General features: G+C 40.1%; 1 protein-coding gene across 9 annotated transcripts in view; it reads left to right on the top strand.

The window, feature by feature from the left end:
• The window catches only part of LOC128693734 (progranulin), an 88,960-nt gene that overhangs the window by 25,292 nt on the left and 39,572 nt on the right, over positions 1–24,096 (top strand). For 3 of the 9 annotated variants that reach the window (XM_053783571.2, XM_053783569.2, XM_053783566.2), the window contains exons 1-4: positions 200–350; positions 1,860–2,230; positions 2,635–2,743; positions 5,766–5,872. In XM_053783571.2, the coding sequence (XP_053639546.2) occupies positions 2,649–2,743; positions 5,766–5,872 (202 nt within the window). In that variant the 5' untranslated portion in view covers positions 200–350; positions 1,860–2,230; positions 2,635–2,648. Of the gene's footprint in view, positions 1–196; positions 351–1,859; positions 2,231–2,634; positions 2,744–5,765; positions 5,873–24,096 lie in introns of those variants that run through there. The other 6 variants (XM_070091185.1, XM_070091183.1, XM_053783567.2 and 3 more) reach the window with 5 other exon arrangements.

Genomic DNA, 24,096 nt, shown 5'->3' with positions numbered 1-24,096 from the left:
TATTGTGAACGCTTATGCACTGTTGTCTTGGTTTCAGATTACTGCTAACTAAAACTCCTAAATTCTTTTCGCAGTCCGTAATATTAAGATCTACATTATTTAGTTTGTATGTGGCATGGTTATATGCATACATATATAACATATCTATCCCCTACCAAGACGGACTTGGGTGTTAGTACAGGAAATAAAAATGACTTAGGAAAGTTCAGGTTCAGTACGTGTCCAGTGCATACGTTCTTGAGTGGGTTATATGAACGCGGGAACGGGCGGAGCTAGTCAGTCTCAGCGTCAGGGCTACACAAACCTGCTGCCAAGACACGTCTCCTCTCCCTCTCTGGCAAATACTCAGTGTAAGTATATATATATACGTCATTATCTCCCCAAAAGGTTGGTTTCTTGATGCGTGGAAATTCACTTGTTCCTTTCCTTGGATCGAACATAGTTGTTTGCCTCCCGTTCCCGAACCTGATTGCTTCTGATTCCCGAACCTGATTGTTTGCCTTATTCCTGAACCTGATTTCACCCCATTCCCGAATCTGATTGTTTGCCTCATTCCTGAACCTGATTTCACCCCATTCCCGAACCTGATTGTTTGCATCCCATTCCCTAACCTGATTGCCTGCCATTCTCGAACCTGATTACCTCCCAGTCACGAATCTGATTGACACCCATTCCTGAACCTGCTTGTTTGCCTGTTCCTGAACCTGCTTGTTTGCCTACCCATTACTGAATCTGATGGCTTCCGATTCTCAAACCTGGTTACCTGCCATTCCCCCAGTGTGACTCCTGTAATATGGTAATATAGTGTAGTCCGTCATGCCTGTGCTTGTATAAGTATGGGTGGTAAACCTCTGTTTACGACTTTGTAGAATATAAGTTATGCTGTTGCATGTGATAAAATACTATGTGATGGTAAATTATTTTGTACAAGGTGATAAAATAGTGAAGATAATTCATGTTGCGTATTGTAGTCCATTAGTCCGTATTTACTGGAGCATGTTCCTGGAGTTTACCTGGAGAGAGTTTCGGGGGTCAACGCCCCCGCGGCCCGGTCTGTGACCAGGCCTCCTGGTGGATCAGCGCCTGATCAACCAGGCTGTTGCTGCTGGCTGCACGCAAACCAACGTACGAGCCACAGCCCGGCTGATCAGGAACTGACTTTAGGTGCTTGTCCAGTGCCAGCTTGAAGACTGCCAGGGGTCTGTTGGTAATCCCCCTTATGTGTGCTGGGAGGCAGTTGAACAGTCTCGGGCCCCTGACACTTATTGTATGGTCTCTTAACGTGCTAGTGACACCCCTGCTTTTCATTGGGGGGATGGTGCATCGTCTGCCAAGTCTTTTGCTTTCGTAGTGAGTGATTTTCGTGTGCAAGTTCGGTACTAGTCCCTCTAGGATTTTCCAGGTGTATATAATCATGTATCTCTCCCTCCTGCGTTCCAGGGAATACAGGTTTAGAAACCTCAAGCGCTCCCAGTAATTGAGGTGTTTTATCTCCGTTATGCGCGCCGTGAAAGTTCTCTGTACATTTTCTAGGTCGGCAATTTCACCTGCCTTGAAAGGTGCGGATTGAGCACTTCTCCGTGAATATAATAGTAATAATTCAGTTACTTGTAAAAATAATACATAGGGTCAGTAAGTTTATGTAGGCAAGGGTACACATAATTATGTACAATTATCATACATAGTGTAAATTCCCTAGGATAATCCAAAAAAGTCGGTGACTTATTTCCATATTGTGAGTCTGTGAAATCCCACTTCATATAATGCAGAAAATAACTGAAACAATAACTTATTCCTATAGACTACCAACAAACTGGGCAATATATAAACCTTAATAATAAAACAGTATATCCACTCAGCAGAGGCAAGAGGAACAAGTTATTTCCAACAAGTAACTAGTGGCAACAGACATTACCAACACAACAAGAGGAATAAGACATCAACACAACAAGAGGAACAAGACATTGCCAACACAAGAACAACAAGACATTGCCAACACAAGAACAACAAGACATCACCAACACAAGAGCAACAAGACATCAACACAACAAGAGTAACAAGACATCAACACAACAAGAGTAACAAGACATCAACACAACAAGAGTAGCAAGACATCAACACAACAAGAGGAGCAACTAGAGTAACTCCACAATTCTTGCAGTCATCAGAAGGGACTTTTGAGCAAATTGCTTCAAAACCCGAAGAAAAAAAATAGTGTAGAAAAATTCCTGTAAGTAATCATTTTTGTTTTGCAAAGCATGTACTGGACAGCTTGTCACTTCAAGGGACATGAAGGGGTTTTGATTCAAGGATTTTTTGTTACTTTTGCTTTTTGTGATCAAACCTGATGATCTATTCCCCAGCCAATGTGTGACCCTTTCGTATTTAGTGCTTCCTCATGATGATAATGTTATGGATATCCTGTGTGTCATACCCTTTAAGGGGTACCTTGAGGTTAGTGAAGGGCTGTTGATTTAAGGAATTGGAGTTACCACCCCCTTCCTTGGATCAAACCTAATTATCTTCCATTTCCCAGGCAATGTATGACCATAATAAATTGAGCATTTTCTCATCAATGTAATAAATTATATAACAATTGAAAGAATTACACACTGTGTTTGCTTCTCTCCACAGCAGCTGTTGTAGGCATGATGGTGGGCATAAACCTCATTGTTGGGGCGCTGTATGCGATTCTAGGAATGTCTTATGCTAATGAGACCCTCTGCCCTGGTGGATTAGTCAAGTAAGTCCACTTAACCTTTTAATAGGTGTCATGGTGATAAGAGTTCTTCATGCAAGAAATTGGGGCTACCATTCTCTTCCATGATGATGGAGGCATTGGAAACAGCATAAGCCTTTGGCTCGACTCACGAAATCGTAATGACACGATTGCAAACAAACCATACCCCGGCCGGGATTGAACCCGCGGTCAGAGAGTCTCAAAACTCCAGCCCGTCGCGTTAGCCACTAGACCAGCTAGCCACAATAAGATTCGTCCAACTAGGTATATTTCTACACCATAGGAAGGTTAGCACAGGCACCACTGTGACCACAAATGCAAGTTTTTACAGATGAATCTCCAGCTAGCGTGGCCGTGACGAACTCTAGCTCAAGTCCCTTCACTGCCTTTATTATAAATGTTGCTCAAGGAGAGAGTTATCCTTGAAGAAACAGTTATAGAAGTGTCACTCACAGAGAGTTTTATCTTGAAGAAAACTTATAATTAAGGCTTATACTTTTCCATGTGTCTTTGTCATATGTTTGTCTGATTGATATCTCTTTTTAGTTGGCCCCTTCCTTGAATCAACCCCTACTCTTCCCATGCCCCAGGTACAATTTGTTTTTACAATGGTCCAAAGAGCACAATATAATACCCAGTGTAGATTTAACCTACAATAACCCAAAAAGTCATACATTGTGACATTATCTATTATCTTGACCATTCACATGATGACCTTAAGCAATGAAATCTCTCATATTAACTTCATCCCTACAGAACAGTAATCTGCCTGAAACCAAAAACAGAATTGGTAGCATCAACAACTAAATAACATAGAATGCAGTATACAGTGGCACCTCGACTTACAAGTTTAATTCATTCTGTGACTGAGCTCGTAACTCAATTTGCTAGTATATCAAATAAATTTTCCTCATTGAAATTAATTGAAATGCCATTAATCCATTCCAGCCCCTGAAAAATCACCCCAGTTGTTTTGTTACGGGTTTTAAAGTAAGAAAAATGTATTTATAAATAAGAAATGATTTTTGCCTTTTTTGCCAGGTCCCAGCAATGTTTTAGAAATGCTGGAGTATATATGAAACTCCTTGAAGCACGGTGTAAGTTGAGTGCCACTCCACTGCCAGTGGAGTGACATTTGATGATCGTGCACTGCCTTGGCTTTATTTTTCACTGTTACAAATAAACATGTCTGTATCTGTTTGTTTCTGTCTATCTGTCTATGTTTATCTCTGTCTCTGCTTATCTGTTTCTGTGTTTATCTCTGTCTCTGCTTATCTGTTTTTCTGTCTGCCTGTGTTTCTGTCTTCCTATCTCTCTACTTGTCTGTCTCAGAGAGAGAGCTGCTCATGAGCCAACAGGTATTACACACGATGCAGAGTCAGTCACTTCTGATTCCTGAACGAGTGAAAATGTGTATTACTTGCCAGTCATGCTTATTATGCCTTATAACTACATGCATAGTATAGCACTTTGTCTGGATTTTTTCAGTTATCCTAGGTAATTTACACTTTGTATAACTTAGAAATCGCAGAACAGGCGAAGTATTCACAGATATAACTTAGAAATCGCAGAACAGGCGAAGTATTCACAGATATAACTTAGAAATCGCAGAACAGGCGAAGTATTCACAGACGCTAATCTCTGGCCGTAGGTTCTAATCTCTGGTCGTAGGTTCGAGTCTCCTTCGACCAGAGATTAGTGTTTGTGACTATGTATTACTGGATTTATGTGTACCTATGAGATAGAGACAGACACTGACACAGATACAGTGACAAGAGATAGATACAGACAGACAGAAGGAGATAGAGACAGCCAAAGCAAATCAGCCAACCAGCCAGCTGGCTAGCCACCCACCCAACTAGCCGGCCTGCCAAACATGTATTACACATGTTCCAGAATTGTTTCTCTTTACTTAGGGCATACCTTATAGAACATTCTGGCAGGATGACACTACCAGTGGTATCAAAATTGAAAGGATGTTACACATTGGTTATTATCGGGGGTTTTGACATTTCCTCTCCTGTGAATGGCGGCATATCTGAAGCTCACTCGTAACTCAGATTTTGGCTCACAACTCATAGCAAAAAATCGACTGAGCGACGGCTCATAACTCGGAAATCATAAGTCAGGGTACCACTGTAACAGCATTCAAACGTAATAGCAACATGATTACAATTTTTTTCTTGTTTTGAGTTGAAAGACCTTGGCAGCAGCCTCACTAGTGACATCTGAAACCCAGTCCAGACAACCAATTTTTTTAATGAGATGTATTGCATACATAATGTGATTAGGCTATGCTACCTTATATTAAGGATGTAATGTTATGTGATGTTTTTCATGTTCTTGATGCTATTGTTTTTATAGGATGGATGTTTAGGTTATAATATATGATATTAATGTTTTTTATGCTAATATGTACATGAAGGGGTCTGCTTATACAGCAGGTTAGGTTCCAGGCTAGTGCTGTAAAGCGAAAATTGCTCTAAAGTGAAACATCCTTTATTCACTTTCAAATGCATGTTAAAGCCAGATAACATACACTATCATATATTAATTGAACAATAGAGCTATACCTACAAAATGCATATACAGTACAAGCATTAGTTAACTTAAAATAATTTTGTCCTTAGCTTATAGTGAGTGGTGAATATATTTATTGTAGGAAGTCTGTATAAATGACGAATTGGTATAATTAAAAACCACTGTATTAGCAAAACACTGTAAAGCGGGGCCTGCCTGTACTGCTTATGGTTGATGTTTGCGAAGTTTTGTTATATGTTCTTGGTATTATCATTGCTTTTGATTAAATATGTGCATTGTATTTTTAATGTTAAGATGTTTTTAATATTCTCTATAATATTATTGCTTTGTAATTTCATGTTTATAGTTCGACACTAGTATTCGTGTACCTAGCTGATGATGATTTCCATCTCCTGTTGTAATTTAACTTTTTTCACCTAATTTCTTTGGAAAACTCTACATTAAAGTTATTTAGAGGGTTCATGTGCCTGTGCAATCATTTCAGATGTCCAGATTACATGACTTGTTGTCAACTGGCAAACATGGAATATGGGTGTTGTCCATTTCCCACGGCTGTGTGTTGTCCAGACCATGTACATTGCTGCCCTCAGAGTATGTTATGTTATTTTGTTGTTGTCTGAATGACTGGATTTTATTTAACATTGTATGTTGACTTTTTACTAAATTTAAAAACAAAAACTTGGTTTTTCTTTTTAGGTCACTGTGCCTTCATGGGATATGGCTGGTTTGTTGGAAAAAAAAAAAACATTATGACTTATCCTGTAGTTGTTTATTTCAGATTAATAAATTTACGCTATTTTTCATAATTTTTATCATTCACTTTTTATCAACTTTAATATTTAGTTTATTGTGAAATTTAATGCAGATATTGAGATTTCTATACTGTCTTTAACTGTATCTGCACCACTAGATTTCCTTTAATATGCTTTTGCTTATTATTGTAGTCTAGTACATTGTCTATGCTTCATTTAATATGTGATAATGCATTTGCTCAAAATTTAATATGGTATTTTTTGAGACTAAATGCTGGCATAACCATTATTTTTCACTCCTGATATTTTTTTTTTTTTTTTTTATCAACACATCGGCCTTCTCCCACCAAGGCAGGGTTGCCTGAAAAAGAAAAACTTTCATCATGATTCACTCCATCACTGTCTTGCCAAAGGCGTGCCCACACTACAGTTATAAAACTGCAACATTAACACCCCTCCTTCAGAGTTCAGGCACTGTACTTCCCATCTCCAGGACTCAAGTCTGACCTGCTGATTTCCCTGAATCCCTTCATAAATATTACCCTGCTCACACTCCAACAGCATGTCAAATCCTAAAAACCATTTGTCTTCACACAGTACTCGCCTAATTGTGGTTACAGGGGTTGAGACTCGGCTCCTGGCCCTGCCTCTTCACTGAGTGCTACTAGGTCCTCTCTCTTCCTCCTCCATGAGCTTTATTTTTATTTATTTATTTATTTATTTTATGTCTTTGCAAACAGTACATTGAGATTTTGGATTTACAATAGTGGGTTGCAATGCAGAGAGAGCCTCTACAGGTCTCCCTCAACATTTACGTTTTCAACTTTCACGGGCTTCACACATTCGCGAATTCCCAACCGCCAAATTCCCAGCCACCAAATTCCCTGCCGCCAAATCATATTTAAGTTTCCCGCCACCTGCGAGTCCCTACTACCCTCCCTCCGACCCCCGCAACTGGCAGCCAGCCCTCCCACCACTCAGTGTGGTGAGTGTTTTGTTTGTTCATTATTTGCTATTAAACTACAGTATAAATAATGTAAACCCATTCATGACTGCATATTGGAATGGCTATTCGGACAGGTATTAGACGGTGACATCATGTGTTTACTCTTGAACACTGCAAAGAATTAAACATTTCTGCTACAGCTAATAATAACAACAGTAATAATAATAATAATAATAATAATAAATATGATATAATTGAAGAAGGAAATTGTACAAAAATACAAGGGAGTGGTTGACACATCGTCAGTGTGGCTTTGTTTATGCTGGAGTGAGCATTAGTCTCCCTGCTCTTCCAAACATTTCACAATAATTCATTGTGTTTGGTGTTTGTAGATTGAGTGTGACTGGAGTGGTAGAGGCAGTGATCGAGGCAATGGTATTTAATAATATACATGTTAATAATAATACATGTTATTAATATTATGTACTATTATTATTTATAACATATATGTTATTAAATACATACATGTTAATAATAATACATGTTATTAATAATAACATGTACTATTATTATTTATAACATATATGTTATTAAATACCACTGCCTCAACCGCTGAATTATTGTGAAATGTTTGGAAGAGCAGGGAGACTAATGTCCACTCCAGCATAAACAAAGTCACACTGACGATGTGTCAACCACTCCCTCGTATTTTTGTACAATTTCCTTCTTCAATTATATCATATTTATTATTATTATTATTATTATTATTATTATTATTATTATTATTATTATTATTATTATTATTATTATTATTATTATTATTATTATTATTATTATTATTACTATTGTTATTATTAGCAATAGCAGAAATGTTCGATTCTTCGCTGTGTTCAAGAGTAAACACATGATGTCACCATCTAATACCTTTCCTAATAGCCATTATTTATTCTGTAGTTTAATAGCAAATAATGAACAAACAAAACACTCACCACACTGAGTGGTGGGAGGGCTGGCTGCCAGTTGTGGGGGTCGGAGGGAGGGTAGTAGGGACTCGCAGTGGTGAAGTCTGTGGTATTTAATAACATACATGTTATTAACATACATGTTATTAAATAACATACATGTTATTAACATGTTATTAAATAACATACATGATATTAGCATACATGTTATTAAATAACATACATTATTAAAGCATAACATGTATATATTTAGTACAATTTACGACGTTTTCATGTATTTTATGATTATTCATGGTTCAACAAGTTAAGGAAGCAGTATTGTAATATATTTCCCTACAATATATTGGGGCACCAAACATTCATGGTTTTTCAACATTCGCGAGGCTCTTGATCCCCTAACCCTCGCAAATGTTGAGGGAGACCTGTATTATGCCTAGACATTTTGGGCCAACTTAACATTATTGGCTACAGACTACTTTACACTAAGGAGTATATCATAGTTGTACAGTAGGATAGTAATTATTTCATAGTTGAATAGTTGATTAATTATAAGTGAATCAAAATTTGTATTAGACAAAAGATAAATTCATCTATTCAAAAATGCTTTTCGTGAAAACAATGATTCAATTATTTTCCTGTCAACAATGGATAAAAGGTTCAAAGTGATTGTTGAAGTTATGATGTGGGAGAACATAAGTGAGTATGTGTGTACTGAGTATTAGCGTTTAGTCTTGGGTGATTAAGTGGCTTTTGAGAAGAGTCCTAAATTGATTTTCAGACTGGGTTACTTTAATATCTTTTGGTAATGAATTCCATATTTTGGGGCCCTTTATGTGCATAGAGTTTTTACGCAGTGTGATATAGACACGAGGTGTATCAAAAAGAGATGTGTCTTGTGTTGTGGTCATGTGTCCTGTTTAGGTTGGAGAGAAGTTTGAGTGGAGGGTTTATATTTGCATGTATTGTTCTGTGTATGTAGTAGGCACATGAATAAGTATGGATGTTCTTAATTGTGAGCAGATTCAGACTTTTGAAAATTGGTGGAGTATGCTGGTGGGAGTGGGAATTTATTATCATACTTACTTCTGCCTTTTGCTGGGTTATTAGGGGTTTTAGGTGATTGGATGTTGTTGCTCCCCATGCACAAATTCCATATGTAAGATAAGGGTATATGAGTGAATGGTACAGAGCCAGGAGAGTTGATTGTGGAACATAGTACCTTATCTTTGATAGTATGCCTACAGTCTTGGAGATTTTCTTGGGGATTTGTTGTATGTGTGTCTGGAACTTAAGGCTACTGTCAAGGTGGATACCTAGGAATTTTCTCTCTGTCAATCTTGTGACTGATGATCCGTTTAGCATTATGTTAATTGGATCATTTGCAGCTTTGTTTCCAAATTGAATGAAGTAGGTTTTATCAGTATTCAGGGTAAGTTTGTTAGTCATCATCCAGGCAGATATTTTCTGCAATTCGGTATTGACTGTGTTTGGGTTTGAGTAGTAGTGATGCATTTGGTAGATCATTGATGTAGATGAGAAAGAGGAGTGGTCCAAGGACACTTCCTTTTGGGACTCCTACTGTGATTGGTTGGGTGGAAGAGTTTGCATCATTTGCATACACATATTGAGTTCTGTTACTAAGGTATGATTTTAGGTAGCTGAGGGAGTGGCCTCTGATACCATAGTGTGTTAATTTGGAGTACAGCAGTTCATGGTCAACTGTATTGAAAGCTTTACGTAAATCGATGAAAATGCCCAGCGGGACTTCTTTATTTTCGAGTGCGGTATATATTAGTTCTAGCATGTGTATGATAGCATCATTTGTGCTTTTATTATTCCTGAATCCAAACTGACAAGGGCTTAATATGTTGTGTGAGACGAGGTAGGAATAGATCAGTCTATGAATTAATTTTTCAATGATTTTAGAGAGCAGTGGTAAGTTAGATATTGGTCTATAGTTATTCATGTCAGCTTGGTCACCTCCTTTGTGGATCAGAGTGACCCTTGCTATTTTGAGGATTGTTGAGAAGGTAGGTGATTCAATGGATTTGTTAAAGAGCATTGCAATAATTGGTGACAATACTTGAGAAGCTTTTTTGTACATAAAAGCAGGCAAGTTGTTTATGTCTCCTGCCTTGTTTTTAAGGGTGTTTATGATGTGCGTAACTTCTATGGGGTTGGTTGGAGCTAGGAATAGCGTAGGTACCTATGAGTTAGTCTGATGGATGGGTGTTTGCGCTTGGTACAGTGGACCCCCGGTATTCGACATTAATCCATTCCTAAGAGCTCATCGAATACCGATAATATTGAAAACCGAATCAATTTTCCTCATAAGAAATAATGGAAATCAAATTAATCCGTGCAAGACACCCAAAAGTATGAAAAAAAAATTTTACTACATGAAATATTAAGTTTAATGCAATAGAATAATTACGATAACAATAAAATAATTGACACTTACCTTTAATGAAGATCTGGTGATGATTGATGGGATGGGAGGAGGGGAGAGGTGTTAGTGTTTAGAAGGGGAATCCCCTTCCATTAGGACTTGAGGTAGCAAGTCCTTTTCCTGGGTTACTTCCCTTCTTCTTTTAATGCCACTAGGACCAGCTTGAGAGTCACTGGATTTCTGTCGCACAACATATCTGTCCATAGTGGCCTGTACCTCCCGTTCCTTTATGACATTCCTAAAGTGTTTCACAACATTGTTAGTGTAATAGTCACCAGCACGGCTTGCAATAGCTGTGTTAGGGTGATTGTCATCAAAAAAGGTTTGCACTTTAAGCCACATTGCACACATTTCCTTAATCTTTGAAGTAGGCAACTTCTTCAATTTCTCTCCCCTCCTCCGAAGCAGTTTCCTCAAGTGTGGCCTCTTGCTGTTGAAGATGATCTATCAGCTCATCAGTGGTTAGTTCTTCACTGTCCTCCTCCACCAACTCTTCCACATCCTCCCCACTAACCTCCAACCCCAAGGACTTCCCCAATGCCACAATGGATTCCTCAACTGGCATAGGATTCTCAGGGTTAGCCTCAAATCCTTCAAAATCCCGTTTGTCTACACACTCTGGCCACAGTTTTTTCCAAGCAGAGTTCAAGGTCCTCTTAGTCACTCCCTCCCAAGCCGTACCTATAAGGTTTATACAATTGAGGATATTAAAGTGATCCTTCCAAAACTCTTTTAGAGTCAGTTGAGTTTCTGTGGTCACTATAAAGCACTTTTGAAACATAGCTTTTGTGTACAGTTTCTTGAAGTTGGAAATGACCTGCTGGTCCATGGGCTGCAGTTGAGGAGTGGTATTAGGAGGCAAAAACTTGACCTTAATGAAGCTCATGTCCCCAGAAAGTCGCTCTGCCAAGTCTGTAGGATGACCAGGGGCATTGTCTAATACCAGGAGGCACTTAAGGTCTAATTTCTTTTCAGTTAGGTAATTTTTCACAGTGGGGGCAAATGCTTGGTGTAACCAGTCATAGAAAAAGTCCCTAGTGACCCATGCCTTACTGTTTGCCCTCCACAGCACACACAAATTAGCCTTGAGGACATTGTTTTTCCTGAACACTCTGGGAGTTTCAGAGTGATACACCAATAAAGGCTTCACTTTGCAATCACCACTAGCATTGGCACACATGAGAAGAGTAAGCCTGTCTTTCATAGGCTTATGTCCTGGGAGTGCCTTTTCCTCCTGAGTAATGTAGGTCCTGCTTGGCATTTTCTTCCAAAACAGGCCTATTTCATCACAAATACTTGTTCAGGTTTCAGTCCTTCACTGTCTATGTAATCCTTGAATTCCTTCACATATTTTTCAGCTGCTTTTTGGTCCGAACTGGCAGCCTCACCATGCCTAATCACACTATGTATGCCACTACGATTCTTAAATCTTTTAAACCAACCTTTGCTGGCCTTAAATTCACTCGCATCACCACTTGTTGCAGGCAATTTCTTTACCAAATCGTCATGCAACTTCCTAGCCTTTTCACAAATGATCGCTTGAGAGATGCTATCTCCTGCTAACTGTTTTTCATTTATCCACACCAATAACAATCTCTCAACATTTTCTAACACTTGCGGTTGCTGTTTCGTAATCACAGTTGCACCTTTTGCAAGAACAGCTTCCTTGATTGCCGTTTTCCTGGTCACTATAGTAGAGATGGTTGATTGGGGTTTATTATACAACCTAACCAGCTCTGACACATGCACTCCACTTTCATACTTTGCAATTATCTGTTTCTTCATTTCATAAGTCATTAGCGACTTTTTTCTCGAAGGGTTGGCACTAGAAGCTTTCTTGGGGCCCATGGTGACTTATTTTGCAGAAACAAGCACCAAACACAGTGATAATATGGATAATATGGAATGTACCGAATGTATCCTTAGATGTGCGCACACTGGCTGGCTTGTAAACACTGGCACACACGGGGCAGTTCAGGCCACATGTGGACAGGTCTCGTACGAATCGTATCGAATACCAGGTTTTCAATTGAATACCGAGGAAAATTTTTTTGCGATATAATGCATCGAATACCGGATTTATCGAATACCAATGCCATCAAATACCGGGGGTCCACTGTATTTTGTTCGCTAGATTTTTTTCCTATGGTGGAGAAGAAAACATTGAGTCTGTTCGCTGTTTCAGTAGGTGTGAGTAGGGGTTCATCTGATTTTGTTAGTTTGATTGTTTTGTGTTTGGATAACTTTTTAGTTCCAAGAATTTCAGATAGTTTTCCAGGTTTTTTTCATATCACCTTTGATGTTATGTAATCTATTTTCATAATGCAATTTTTTAGATCTTCTTATCAGGCTGGTAAGTGCTGACAAGTAACGTTTAGACTGTTCTCTAGTTATTTGACCCATTCTGTATTGTTTTTCATATTTGTGCTTTGTGCTAATGGATTTGAGGATGCTTGGTGTTAGCAGGGATTATTCAGTCTCTTTGCTGTGATCTGTTTAGTTTTTTGGGGACAATGTTATAGAGGCTTTGGGCTTTTTTTAGAAAATTATTTATACATTCATTGATATCTGTATATGTTTCGATTTCATTTTGCCAATAGATGTTATTCATAGCTGCTATGAAGTTGTTAACTGCTGCCTCATTATGTAGTCTGAAGGTTACTTTAGTAATGTCTTGTGGCAGTTTGCCCAGATTAGTTATGAGAAAGGTTGGGTAGTGGTCTGTAGTGTTGTCTGTGATTATGCCTGATTTTAAAGGGGATATGGTGTTTGTCCAGATGTGGTCTATTAAGGAGATGCTTGTCTCAAGTGATTCTTGTAGGTTTAGATATTGCTGGTAGCAACAAGCAGTTACTCATTGTGTTTGTGAATTCGGTTACTTGTGGGTCCTGGTCGTGTAGTATGTTTATGTTGAAATCTCCTGTTAGTAGTAGGTGGTCTTTATTTATGTGTGCATCAGTAATCATGTTTCCTAGTTTTTCACTAAAGTGGTAAATGTTTGACTGTGGTACTCTGTAGATGTTTATAACTGAGGGGTTTTTGCAGGTCTTTTGATTTAAATTTGGCTATGATATATTCTCCATGTTTGTCCCTTGTGCAAGATTTATTGATACATTCGAGTTGATTTGAGTAGTATATAGCTGTTCCTTCCCCTTGCTGGCCTGTTCTACAGTTGTGTATGGCCATGTAGCCAGGAATGGTATAGACATCTGTAATATCAGGCTTAAGCCAGGTTTCTGTGAGTGTGATGATTGATATATTATGTTCCATGTATAGGTTCGCCAGGACTGCACTGAGTGGCGAACCCATGGGTAGTCCAAAAGTCTGCTGAAAGAGGTGATTTTCGAAAGAGAAACACGTAAAGCCAACACATAGTTCAACAAGGTCGATGAAATCGCTGGCTGGAATGGGAAGATCATGTGAATCGTCAATTTTCCTGCGCAAGAGATCGATGGCTTGTTTAGTAGGTACTTTAGTGAATAGGGAAGTCACGTCAAGGCTGGAAAGTTTCTTGTTCCTTATGTTGATGTTGCGAATGCGATTGAGAAGATCACCTGAGTGTTTGAGATGTGCTGGACTGATAGTGCCCAGGAGTTTAGAGAGGTGTTTGGCGAGAATTCCTGAGAGCTGGTGGGGAGCACTGCCTATTCCCGAGGATATGGGCCTCAGTGGGATACCAGGCTTGTGAGTCTTTGGCAGGCCGTACATTCTGGCAGGTCTGGGGTTGCTGGGCATGGTGTGCAGAAGTTTCTTCCCTTGTTCTGAGCCCCTCAGAATGCGGCGAGTCCTTTGAAGAAAAGTTTTAGTGAGGTTGTCCACTTGGTTAGTTGTGAGAGGTTTGTAGGTATCTGGGTCATTAAGTAGATTAAGCATTTTGTTCCTGTAATCGTCAGTGTTCATGATAACAACACCACCTCCTTTATCAGCGGTGGTGACCCTGATGGTCGTGTCTTCTGCTAAACCTTTGAGTGCATTGATGTAACGTCGAGGTATGACTGGGGAGCTGCGTGTTGAGATGGCTGCTGAGATGATGCCTTGAAGATAGCCTTTTTGGAAGTCGGAGTCATTGTGTCTGTAGTTTTTGGCGGTGAAATTGAGGTCTTGTTTTGGTTTCGCAATTCCTGTTGCGAATTTGAGGCCTAAGCTGAGGGCTTCAGTTTCTGTGGTTGACAGTGGACGAGATGAAAGATTTTGAATAATTTCAGGTCTTCCTAAACTTTTCCAATTACTATTATCGCAGAGTGTTTGTAGTTTCCTAGTATGATGATTGATATATTGGAATGAAGGGAATTGAGTAATGTTGTGAGGTCATCATAATGTTTGCTCATTGTAGTTAAAGATGGTTATGTTATTGTTTGCACTGAGTAATATATCTGCTTGGTCTGCTGTATAGTAATTGCAGTTGCTGTTTGATTCGTGTAATTCATTTAGTAAAAACTTTACATCAGGTTCTAAGCCTGTAATCATAGGATGAGAGTAATTTTACAAACTAGATTTTCTGAGTAAAATAATGTAAGATTTATATTGAATCTACAACTAGACTTATTCATAAGACTGTAATTATTCTAAAACTTGTAAAAATTTAAAAGAAAAAGGGATTATTACATAAGAACATAAGAAAGGAGGAACACTGCAGGAGGCCTGTTGGCCCATACTTGGCAGGTCCTTTACAAATCATCCCACTAACAAAACATTTGCCCAACCCAATTTTCAATGCTACCCAAGAAATAAGCTCTGATGTGCAAGTCCCACTCAGATCCAACCCCTACCACTCATGTACTTATCCAACCAAAATTTGAAACTACCCAAAGTCCTAGCCTCAATAACCCAATTAGGTAGACTGTTCCACTCATCAACTACCCTATTTCCAAACCAATACTTTCCTATGTCCTTTCTAAATCTAAACTTATCTAATTTAAATCCATTACTGCGAGTTCTCTCTTGGAGAGATATCCTCAAGACCTTATTAATATCCCCTTTATTAATACCTATCTTCCACTTATACACTTCGATCAGGTCTCCCCTCATTCTTCGTCTAACAAGTGAATGTAACTTAAGAGTCTTCAATCTTTCTTCATAAGGAAGATTTCTAATGCTATGTATTAATTTAGTCATCCTACGCTGAATGTTTTCTAACGAATTTATGTCCATTCTGTAATATGGAGACCAGAATTGAGCTGCATAATCTAGGTGAGGCCTTACTAATGATGTATAAAGCTGCAGTATGACCTCTGGACTTCTGTTGCTTACTCTTCTTGATATAAATCCCAGTAATCTATTTGCCTTATTACGTACGCTTAGGCATTGCTGTCTTGGTTTAAGGTTGCTGCTCACCATAACCCCCAAGTCCTTTTCGCAATCTTTATGGCTAAGTTCTACATCATTTAACTTATAAGTGCTAGGGTTATGTACACCCCCGAGCTTCAGAACTTTGCATTTATCTACATTGAACTGCATCTGCCACTTTTCTGACCAAGAAAAGTTTGTTTAAATCCTCCTGAAGTTCCCTAACATCTACGTTTGAATCAATTATCCTACCTATCTTTGTGTCATCGGCGAATTTGCTCATATCACTAGTAATTCCCTCATCAAGATCATTTATATATATTATAAACAACAATGGGCCCAAGACTGATCCCTGTGGAACGCCACTTGTTACAGATCCCCAGTCAGATTTAACCCCATTTATGGACACACTCTGCTTCCTGTCTGTGAGCCATGACTCGATCCACGAGAGCACTTTTCCCCCAATGCCATGAGCTGCCACTTTCTTTAACAGTCTTTGGTGCGGAACTCTATCAAAAGCCTTACTAAAATCTAAGTAAATAATATAAAATTCTTTATCGTGGTCAACAGCCTCAAAAGCTTTACTGAAGAAAGTTAATAAATTAGTTAGACAAGACCGGCCTCTTGTGAATCCATGCTGAGTATCATTAGTCAAGCTATGCTTATCGAGGTGGCTTCTTATAATCTCAGCTATAATTGACTCTAGTAGTTTGCCTACAATTGAGGTCAGGCTTATTGGGCGGTAATTTGACTGTAACGACTTGTCCCCTGTTTTAAAAATAGGAATTACATTAGCCATCTTCCACATATCAGACACTACACCTGTTTGAAGAGATAAATTAAAAATATTAGTTAATGGTTCACAGAGTTCCATTTTGCATTCCTTAAGAACCCTTGAAAAAACCTCATCAGGACCCGGTGACTTATTTTGCTTCAGTCGGTCTATCTGCTTCACAACCATTTCACTAGTGACTGTGATGTTACATAATTTATCTTCTTCTGGCCCACTATAAAAATTAATTGCTTGAATATTGTTAATGTCTTCCTGTGTAAAAACCGAGAGAAAATAATTATTTAAAATCGAGCACATTTCATTCTCTTTGTCAGTAAGATGCCCATAGTTATTTTTAAGGGGACCTATCTTACCTCTGACTTTTGTTCTATAGACCTGGAAAAAACTTTTTGGGTTAGTTTTAGACTCCCTAGCAACTTTAATTTCATAGTCCCTTTTAGCTTTTCTTATCCCCTTTTTAATGTCCCTCTTAATGTCAATATACTGATTCATAAGATGACCCTCACCTCTTTTGATACGCCTATAAATTCCTTTCTTATGCCCTAGTAGATATTTCAGCCTATTAATCATTATTACAGAAGAGATAATTAGTTATACACTTTAGCATCTAATAGCACCTTAATTATCTTAACAAATGTGAGTTTATGAACTATTTACAGCTAAAATAAAGGAGCTAGTGAATATAAAAATAAAAGAATGTATTAAAAAGAAAATCAGTAGCACCTGAGGTAGTTAATAGCACCTGGAGTATTTTAATAAATAACTATAATAAATAACTATGGAGGCAAAGAAGGGAATGTATGAAAGTATAGTAGTACCAACACTCTTATATGGATGTGAAACTTGGGTGGTAAATGCAACAGCGAGGAGACGGTTGGAGGCAGTGGAGATGTCCTGTCTAAGGGCAATGTGTGGTGTAAATATTATGCAGAAAATTCGGAGTGTGGAAATTAGGAAAAGGTGTGGAGTTAATAAAAGCATTAGTCAGAGGGCAGAAGAGGGGTTGTTGAGGTGGTTTGGTCATTTAGAGAGAATGGATCAAAGTAGAATGACATGGAAAGCATATATAAATCTATAGGGGAAGGAAGGAGGGGTAGGGGTCATCCTCGAAAGGGTTGGAGAGAGGGGGTAAAGAAGGTTTTGTGGGTGAGGGGCTTGGACTTCCAGCAAGCGTGCATGAGCGTGTTAGATAGGAGTGAATGGAGACGAATGGTACTTGGAACCTGACGATCTGTTGGAGTGTGAGCAGGGTAATATTTAGTGAAGGGATTCAGGGAAACCGGTTATTTTCATATAGTCGGACTTGAGTCCTGGAAATGGGAAGTACAATGCCTGCACTTTAAAGGAGGGGCTTGGGATATTGGCAGTTTGGAGGGATATGTTGTGTATCTTTATATGTATATGCTTCTAAACTGTTGTATTCTGAGCACCTCTGCAAAAACAGTGATAATTTGTTAGTGTAGTGAAAGTGTTGAATGATGATGAAAGTATTTTCTTTTTGGGGATTTTCTTTCTTTTTTGGGTCACCCTGCCTCGGTGGGAGACGGCCGACTTGTTGAAAAAAAAAAAATGGACAACAGGGAAAAGATATTAAATCTCCTGAAAGTAGCCCTTTAATTGTTGTTAGAACTAGGAGTATAGCAATTACTGAATAAAGGGCAGTACAATGTATTGGTATATAGAGAATTATTTCAGGAGAAATGTAAAAAGGGACTAAATTAAGTAGTGGTAAAACAACCTTTAAATAGATTGACACTATGATATGAAATTAATCTGGGAGTAGGATTTGCCTTATAGCATAAAGTTTGAGCAATTAATATCAATATAGAAATAGTATTTGAGGTAGTTGATACTAGCTAGTGGAAGATGGTACAGGGAATTGCACAGTAGAGCAGTAGGAACATACACTAGTTTGTTATTTGTAGTTTGGGAGCAAAGGGAAAATTAGGTAAGATTATAAAAGAATTATAACAGTGCTGAAGTAGGAATAAATGGTAATACAGATATTATTAAAGAGTATCTTATTAACAAGTAATAAATTGTGAAAGGGAAATCTGGGAGGATAACACAAATTGGGTCACACAAGGAATTGTGTGGGACACATGGATAATGAGGTAGTAAATATTATCTAGGAGGTGATAGTACTGGGATTAGTTCACTAATGGCATAATAGCATACACTAACGTAGTACAATGATTTGGTCACTAATATCAATCAGACTCTGTAATGTTTGCATCATGAAGGAAGTTTGCTAGTTCATTTTCATTTGTAATATAGTACACACGGCCTACATTTGTTTTTCTTACTAGAATATGCCCATCACGTACAAAGCACTGGTGAATTTTATCATTACTCTCACGTTTTAGTTTTCTCACTCTGTACAGGAGGTTTTGTCGTTTTCTTGTCAGACACTCATTTATGTATATATTTATGCATATATCTTAAAGCTATGTATGGTTCCTGCCTCCACTACATCACTTGCTAGGCTGTTCCACTTCCTGACTACTCTATGACTGAAGAAATACTTCCTAACATCCCTTTGACTCATCTGGGTCTTCAACTTTCAATTGTGACCCCTCATTTCTGTGTCCCCTCTCTGGAACATCCTGTCTCTGTCCACCTTCTCTATTCCATGCAGTATTTTGTATATTGTTATCATGTCTCCCCTAACCCTCCTGTCCTCCAGTGTCGTCAGGCCGATATCCCTCAACCTTTCTTCATTGGACATTCCCCTTAGCTCTGGAACTAATCTTGTCGCAAACTTTCTCTAATTTCTTGATGTGCTTGATCAAGTGTGGGTTCCAAACAGGTGCTGCATACTCCAATATGGGCCTGACATACATGGTGTACAGTGTCTTGAACAATTCCTTACTAAGGTATCAGAAAGCTATTCTCAGGTTTGCCAGGCGCCCATATGCTGCAGCAGTTATCTGGTTGATGTGTGCTTCCAGAGACATGCTTGGTGTTATACTCACCCCAAGATCTTTCTCCATGAGTGAGGTTTACAGTCTTTGGCCACCTAGCCTATACTCTGTCTGCGGTCTTCTTTGCCCTTCCCTGATCTTCATGACCGCATTTGGAGGGGTTAAATTCGAGAAGCCAGTTGTTGGACCAGGTGTCCAGCCTGTCCAGGTCTCTTTGGAGTCCTACCTGATCCTCATCTGATTTAATTCTCCTCATTAACTTCACATCATCTCTGAACAGGGACACTTCTGAGTCTAACCCTTCCATCATGTCATTCACATATACCAGAAATAGCACTGGTCCTTGGACTGATCCCTGTGGGACCCTGCTCGTCACAGGTGCCCACTGTGATAACTCATCACGTACCATGACTCGTTGTTGCCTCCCTGTCGTGTATTCTCTGATCCATTGCAGCACCCTTCCTGTTATATGTGCCTGATTCTCTAGCTTCTGCACCAATCTCCTGTGAGGAACTGTGTCGAAGGCCTTCTTGCAGTCCAAGAAGATGCAGTCAACCCACCCGTCTCTGTGTCTTACTTCTGTTACTTTATCATAAAACTCCAGTAGGTTTGTGACACAGGATTTGCCTTCCATAAAACCATGCTGGTTGGCATTTATACTCTTGTTCCGTTCCAGGTGCTCCACCACTCCTCCTGATAATCTTCTCCATTACTTTGCATACTGTGCACATCAGTGACATTGGTCTAGAGATTAGTGCCTCTTTTCTGTCTCCTTTTTTAAATATGGGGACTACATTTGCCCTCTTCCATACCTCAGGTAGTTGCCCATTTTCAAGGGATGTATTGAAGATTGTGGTTAATGGTACACAAAGCTTTTAAGAACATAAGAACATAAGAATGTAGGAACACTGCAAAAGGCCTACTGGCCCATACGAGGCAGGTCCTTATCAAAACGACATCTACCTTGACACCAATCAAACCCAGCCCCTCCCACTCATATATTTGTCCAGTCTCTTTTTAAAGCTACCCAAGGTCCTAACCTCTATCACCCCACTGGGAAGACTGTTCCACGCATCTACAACTCTGTTAGAAAACCAGTACTTACCTATGTCCTTTCTAAATCTAAATTTATCCAACTTAAATCCATTATTCCTGGTTCTTACCTGGTTCGACACCCTCAGTACTTTATTAATGTCTCCCTTGTTTATGCCCGTCATCCACTTATACACTTCAATGATATCTCCCCTCATTCTACGCCTCTCCAGAGAGTGGAGATTTAAGGCTTTAAGTCTATCTTCATCTTCATTTCTGCTCCCTCTCTAAGAACCCATGGGGAGATGTTGTCTGGTCCCATTGCCTTTGAGGTATCAGGGGCCCATAGCAGCATCTTCACCTCCTCCTCAGTTGTGTGTATGTCTTCTAACACCTGTTGGTATATTCCTTGTTGACGTTTCCCTCTGTTCTGTCCACCCAGAGGCCTTCCTGTCTCCACTGTAAATCCTTCCTTAAATCTCTTGTTGAGCTCCTCACATACCTCTTGATCGCTTCTGTTGAGTTCCCCATCTTCTTTCCTCAGCCTGATCACCTGGTCTTTGACTGTTGTCTTCCTCCTAATGTGGCTATTCAGCAGATTTGGGTCAGACTTGGCTTTTGATGCTGTGTTGTTTTCATAGTGTCACTGGGCCTCCTTCCTTATCTGTACATACTCGTTTCTGGCTCTTCGACTAGTCTCTCTATTTTCCTGGATCCTTTGCCTCCTGTATCTCTTCCATTCTCTGTTGCACTTAGTTTTTGCCTCTCTGCACCTTCTGGTAAACCAAGGACTCACTATGGTCTTCCCATTATTTCTATTGCCCTTGGGAACAAATCTTTCCTCTGCCTCCCTGTATTTTGTTACGTATTCCATCATTTCATTTACTGACTTTCCTGCCAATTCTCTGTCCCACTGAACTTCCTGCAGGAAGTTCCTCATACCTGTGTAGTCCCCCTTTTTATAGTTTGGCTTTTCCCAACCAACTCCTGATACCCTTTACTTGTAATTCTACTATGTATTCAAAATACAGAACCATGTGATCACTAGCTCCAAGGGGCCTCTCATATGTGATGTCCTCTGTCTGAACTGCTCAGGGTGAACACAAGGTCCAGTCTTGCTGGTTCATCCTCCCCTCTCTCTCTGATAGTGTCCTTAACATGTTGATACATAAGGTTTTCCAGTACCACATCCATCATCTTGGCTCTCCATGTTTTGGGACCCCTGTGTGGCTCCAGGTTTTCCCAGTCGATCTCCCTGTGGTTAAAATCGCCCATAACCAGTAACTTTGCTCTGCTGGAGTGAGCTCTTCTTGCCACCTTGGATAGTGTGCCCACCATTGCTCTGTTGCTCTCTTCATATTCATCTCTTGGCCTCTTGCAGTTCTGTGGTGGATTATACATCGCTGCAATGACTACCTTATGTTTTCCAGACTGAAATGTACCTACTATGTAGTCCCTTCCTCCAATCTCGTCCATGCCTTCCATTTCCTCAAATCTCCATCAGTCTTTTATGAGCAGTGCAACCCCTCCTCCCCCTCTGCTCCTTCTATCTTCCTCAGGATTTGATATCCTGGTGGGAACATTGTGTCTGTTATTGTCTCAGTGATTTTCGTTTCCATGACTGCTATGATGTCTGGGGACTTCTCATTGATTCTTTCATGCCACTCCTCATATTTATTCGTTATTCCATCTGGGTTCATGTACCAAACCTTCAACTTCTTTTCTAATACTGTGATCCTGGGAGAAGATTGGGGTTGGGGGATTGGGAGCCCTGGTGGGGCTTATGGGGGGTTGTGATGGGGTGGGGCAGAGTTCCCATAGGGGGGTTGCTGTATGGGTGGGGTTTGTGGTGTTGGGGGGTGGGGGCAGACGGATCAGTGTGTGTCGGTTTAGATTGCTCAGTTGCCTTGGGGTTGTCGCGGTTGGAGTCCTTCTGCAGGTGTTTCTGAAGGGTGTATTTGCCTTTCCACCTGCATCTGGGTTCTTCTGCTCATCTTTGTCATTTCCTCTCATTCCTCCTTTTGTTTTTGTACTCTCTCTCAGTATCAACCTTTCCTCATGTGTTCTGTCTCGATCTAGGTAGACACACTGGTACTCTTGTTTGTCTCTCAGTCGTGCTTTCTCCTGCAGAATCATGGTTCAAGTTGATTCTGCCTTGAAAATTACTTTGAGAGGCCATTTCCGTCCCCTTAAAAACCACCCAATTCTCCGAAAATTTGCCACTTGGGTCACGTTGCCCTCGCTTATTGCTTTCATGATACCTTCAATCACTTTTTTCTCCTGTTTCCTTTCATCATAAGTTTCCCCTTCAACTTCCTGGAGCCCGTAGACAAGAACTGATCTCGCCCTTTCCTCCTCCCACTATGTCTTCCATTGTGTCCTCTGAGGTGTTTTAGTTTCTTCCATTGGAGCATTCATTCATGCCCTTCCCTGGCTGAGGTCCCTTTGCTCAGTGGACTGTCTTTCCTGCTCAGCTGTTTCTGGCCCCTGCAGATGTCTGTTAGAGTCTCTGCATATGTCATAGCCTCTTCATTGTCTTCAGAACTCGCATTTGTTCCTAGTGTGCTCTTCATCTTTGCCTTGGCCCCATGTGGGTCTGGTAGGGCCCTTGTATGCAGTATAGCATCTATGCTCCCTCCAGGCCCCTTGTCTGTGCCTGATGCAGAAGTTCCTGATGTTATGTCTGTACTGTCATTTTTCTCTTTAAGCTGTTTCAGATTTCTCAGTTCCTCTTCTAAGCACTGTATCTTAGCTTCTGCTTCTATGGCTTGTTGCTCCCACTTCCTGCTCTATGCAGCTATCCTCACCTCTATTTTCCTGCCAAGCTCTTCTAGTTTCCTTCCCCAGACTTCCTCCCTTTTTTTGAGCTCTGCCTCCCAATTTTCCCGCCCAGGTTCCACCAGACCCCTGGTTCTCGGCCTTCTTGGGCAACCCATTGAACCCCAGAACAAGCCTGTGAGCTCTCGAGTGGATGTTTGTGATAGCTGGGTGTTGTAGGGATGGGAAGGAGGGGAAGGCAGGGCAGGGGAGAGAAGGATATGAGGTGGGAGGGGGGGACAACAGCAGGGAGAGATTTAGGGGGTACTGGGGGATATAGGGAGGGCAGGGGAGAAGGATATGATGTGGGAGAGAGAGGGAGAGAGAAAGAGAGAGAGAAAGAAAGAGAGAGAAAGAGAGAGAGAGAGAGAAAGAGAGAGAGAGAGAAAGAAAGGGAGATAGAAAAAGAGAAAGAGAGAGGGAGAGAAAAAGAGAAAGAGAGAGGGAGAGAAAAAGAGAAAGAGAGAGGGAGAGAAAAAGAGAAAGAGAGAGGGAGAGAAAGAGAGAGGGAGAGAAAAAGAGAAAGAGAGAGGGAGAGAAAAAGAGAGAGAGGGAGAGAAAAAGAGAGAGAAAAAGAGAAAGAGAGAGGGAGAGAGGAAGAGTGATAGGGTGTAGGAGGAAGGAGGGGGGAGGGAGGAAATAGAGGTAACCACTAGGGTAGGGTGTGGGTTTATGGCCCTCTTATTCACATGTGCATGTATGTGCCTTGCTGCCCTGTCTCCCAAGCCTTCTTCCTTTCTTTAGCAGTAAAACAGATCACTGTCTGACCTCTTGGGCTATTCCTAGTTTCCCCTCACTGTGCTGCTGTGTATGGCAATCCATGCACAGTACCTGTGGGTGCCTGAACTAACTAG

Source organism: Cherax quadricarinatus, chromosome 34 (genome assembly GCF_038502225.1).
Source record: "Cherax quadricarinatus isolate ZL_2023a chromosome 34, ASM3850222v1, whole genome shotgun sequence".
Taxonomy (NCBI): Eukaryota; Metazoa; Arthropoda; class Malacostraca; order Decapoda; family Parastacidae; genus Cherax; species Cherax quadricarinatus.
Note: the sequence above shows the minus strand (reverse complement) of the source record. Positions and strands in the feature narration are given on the sequence as shown.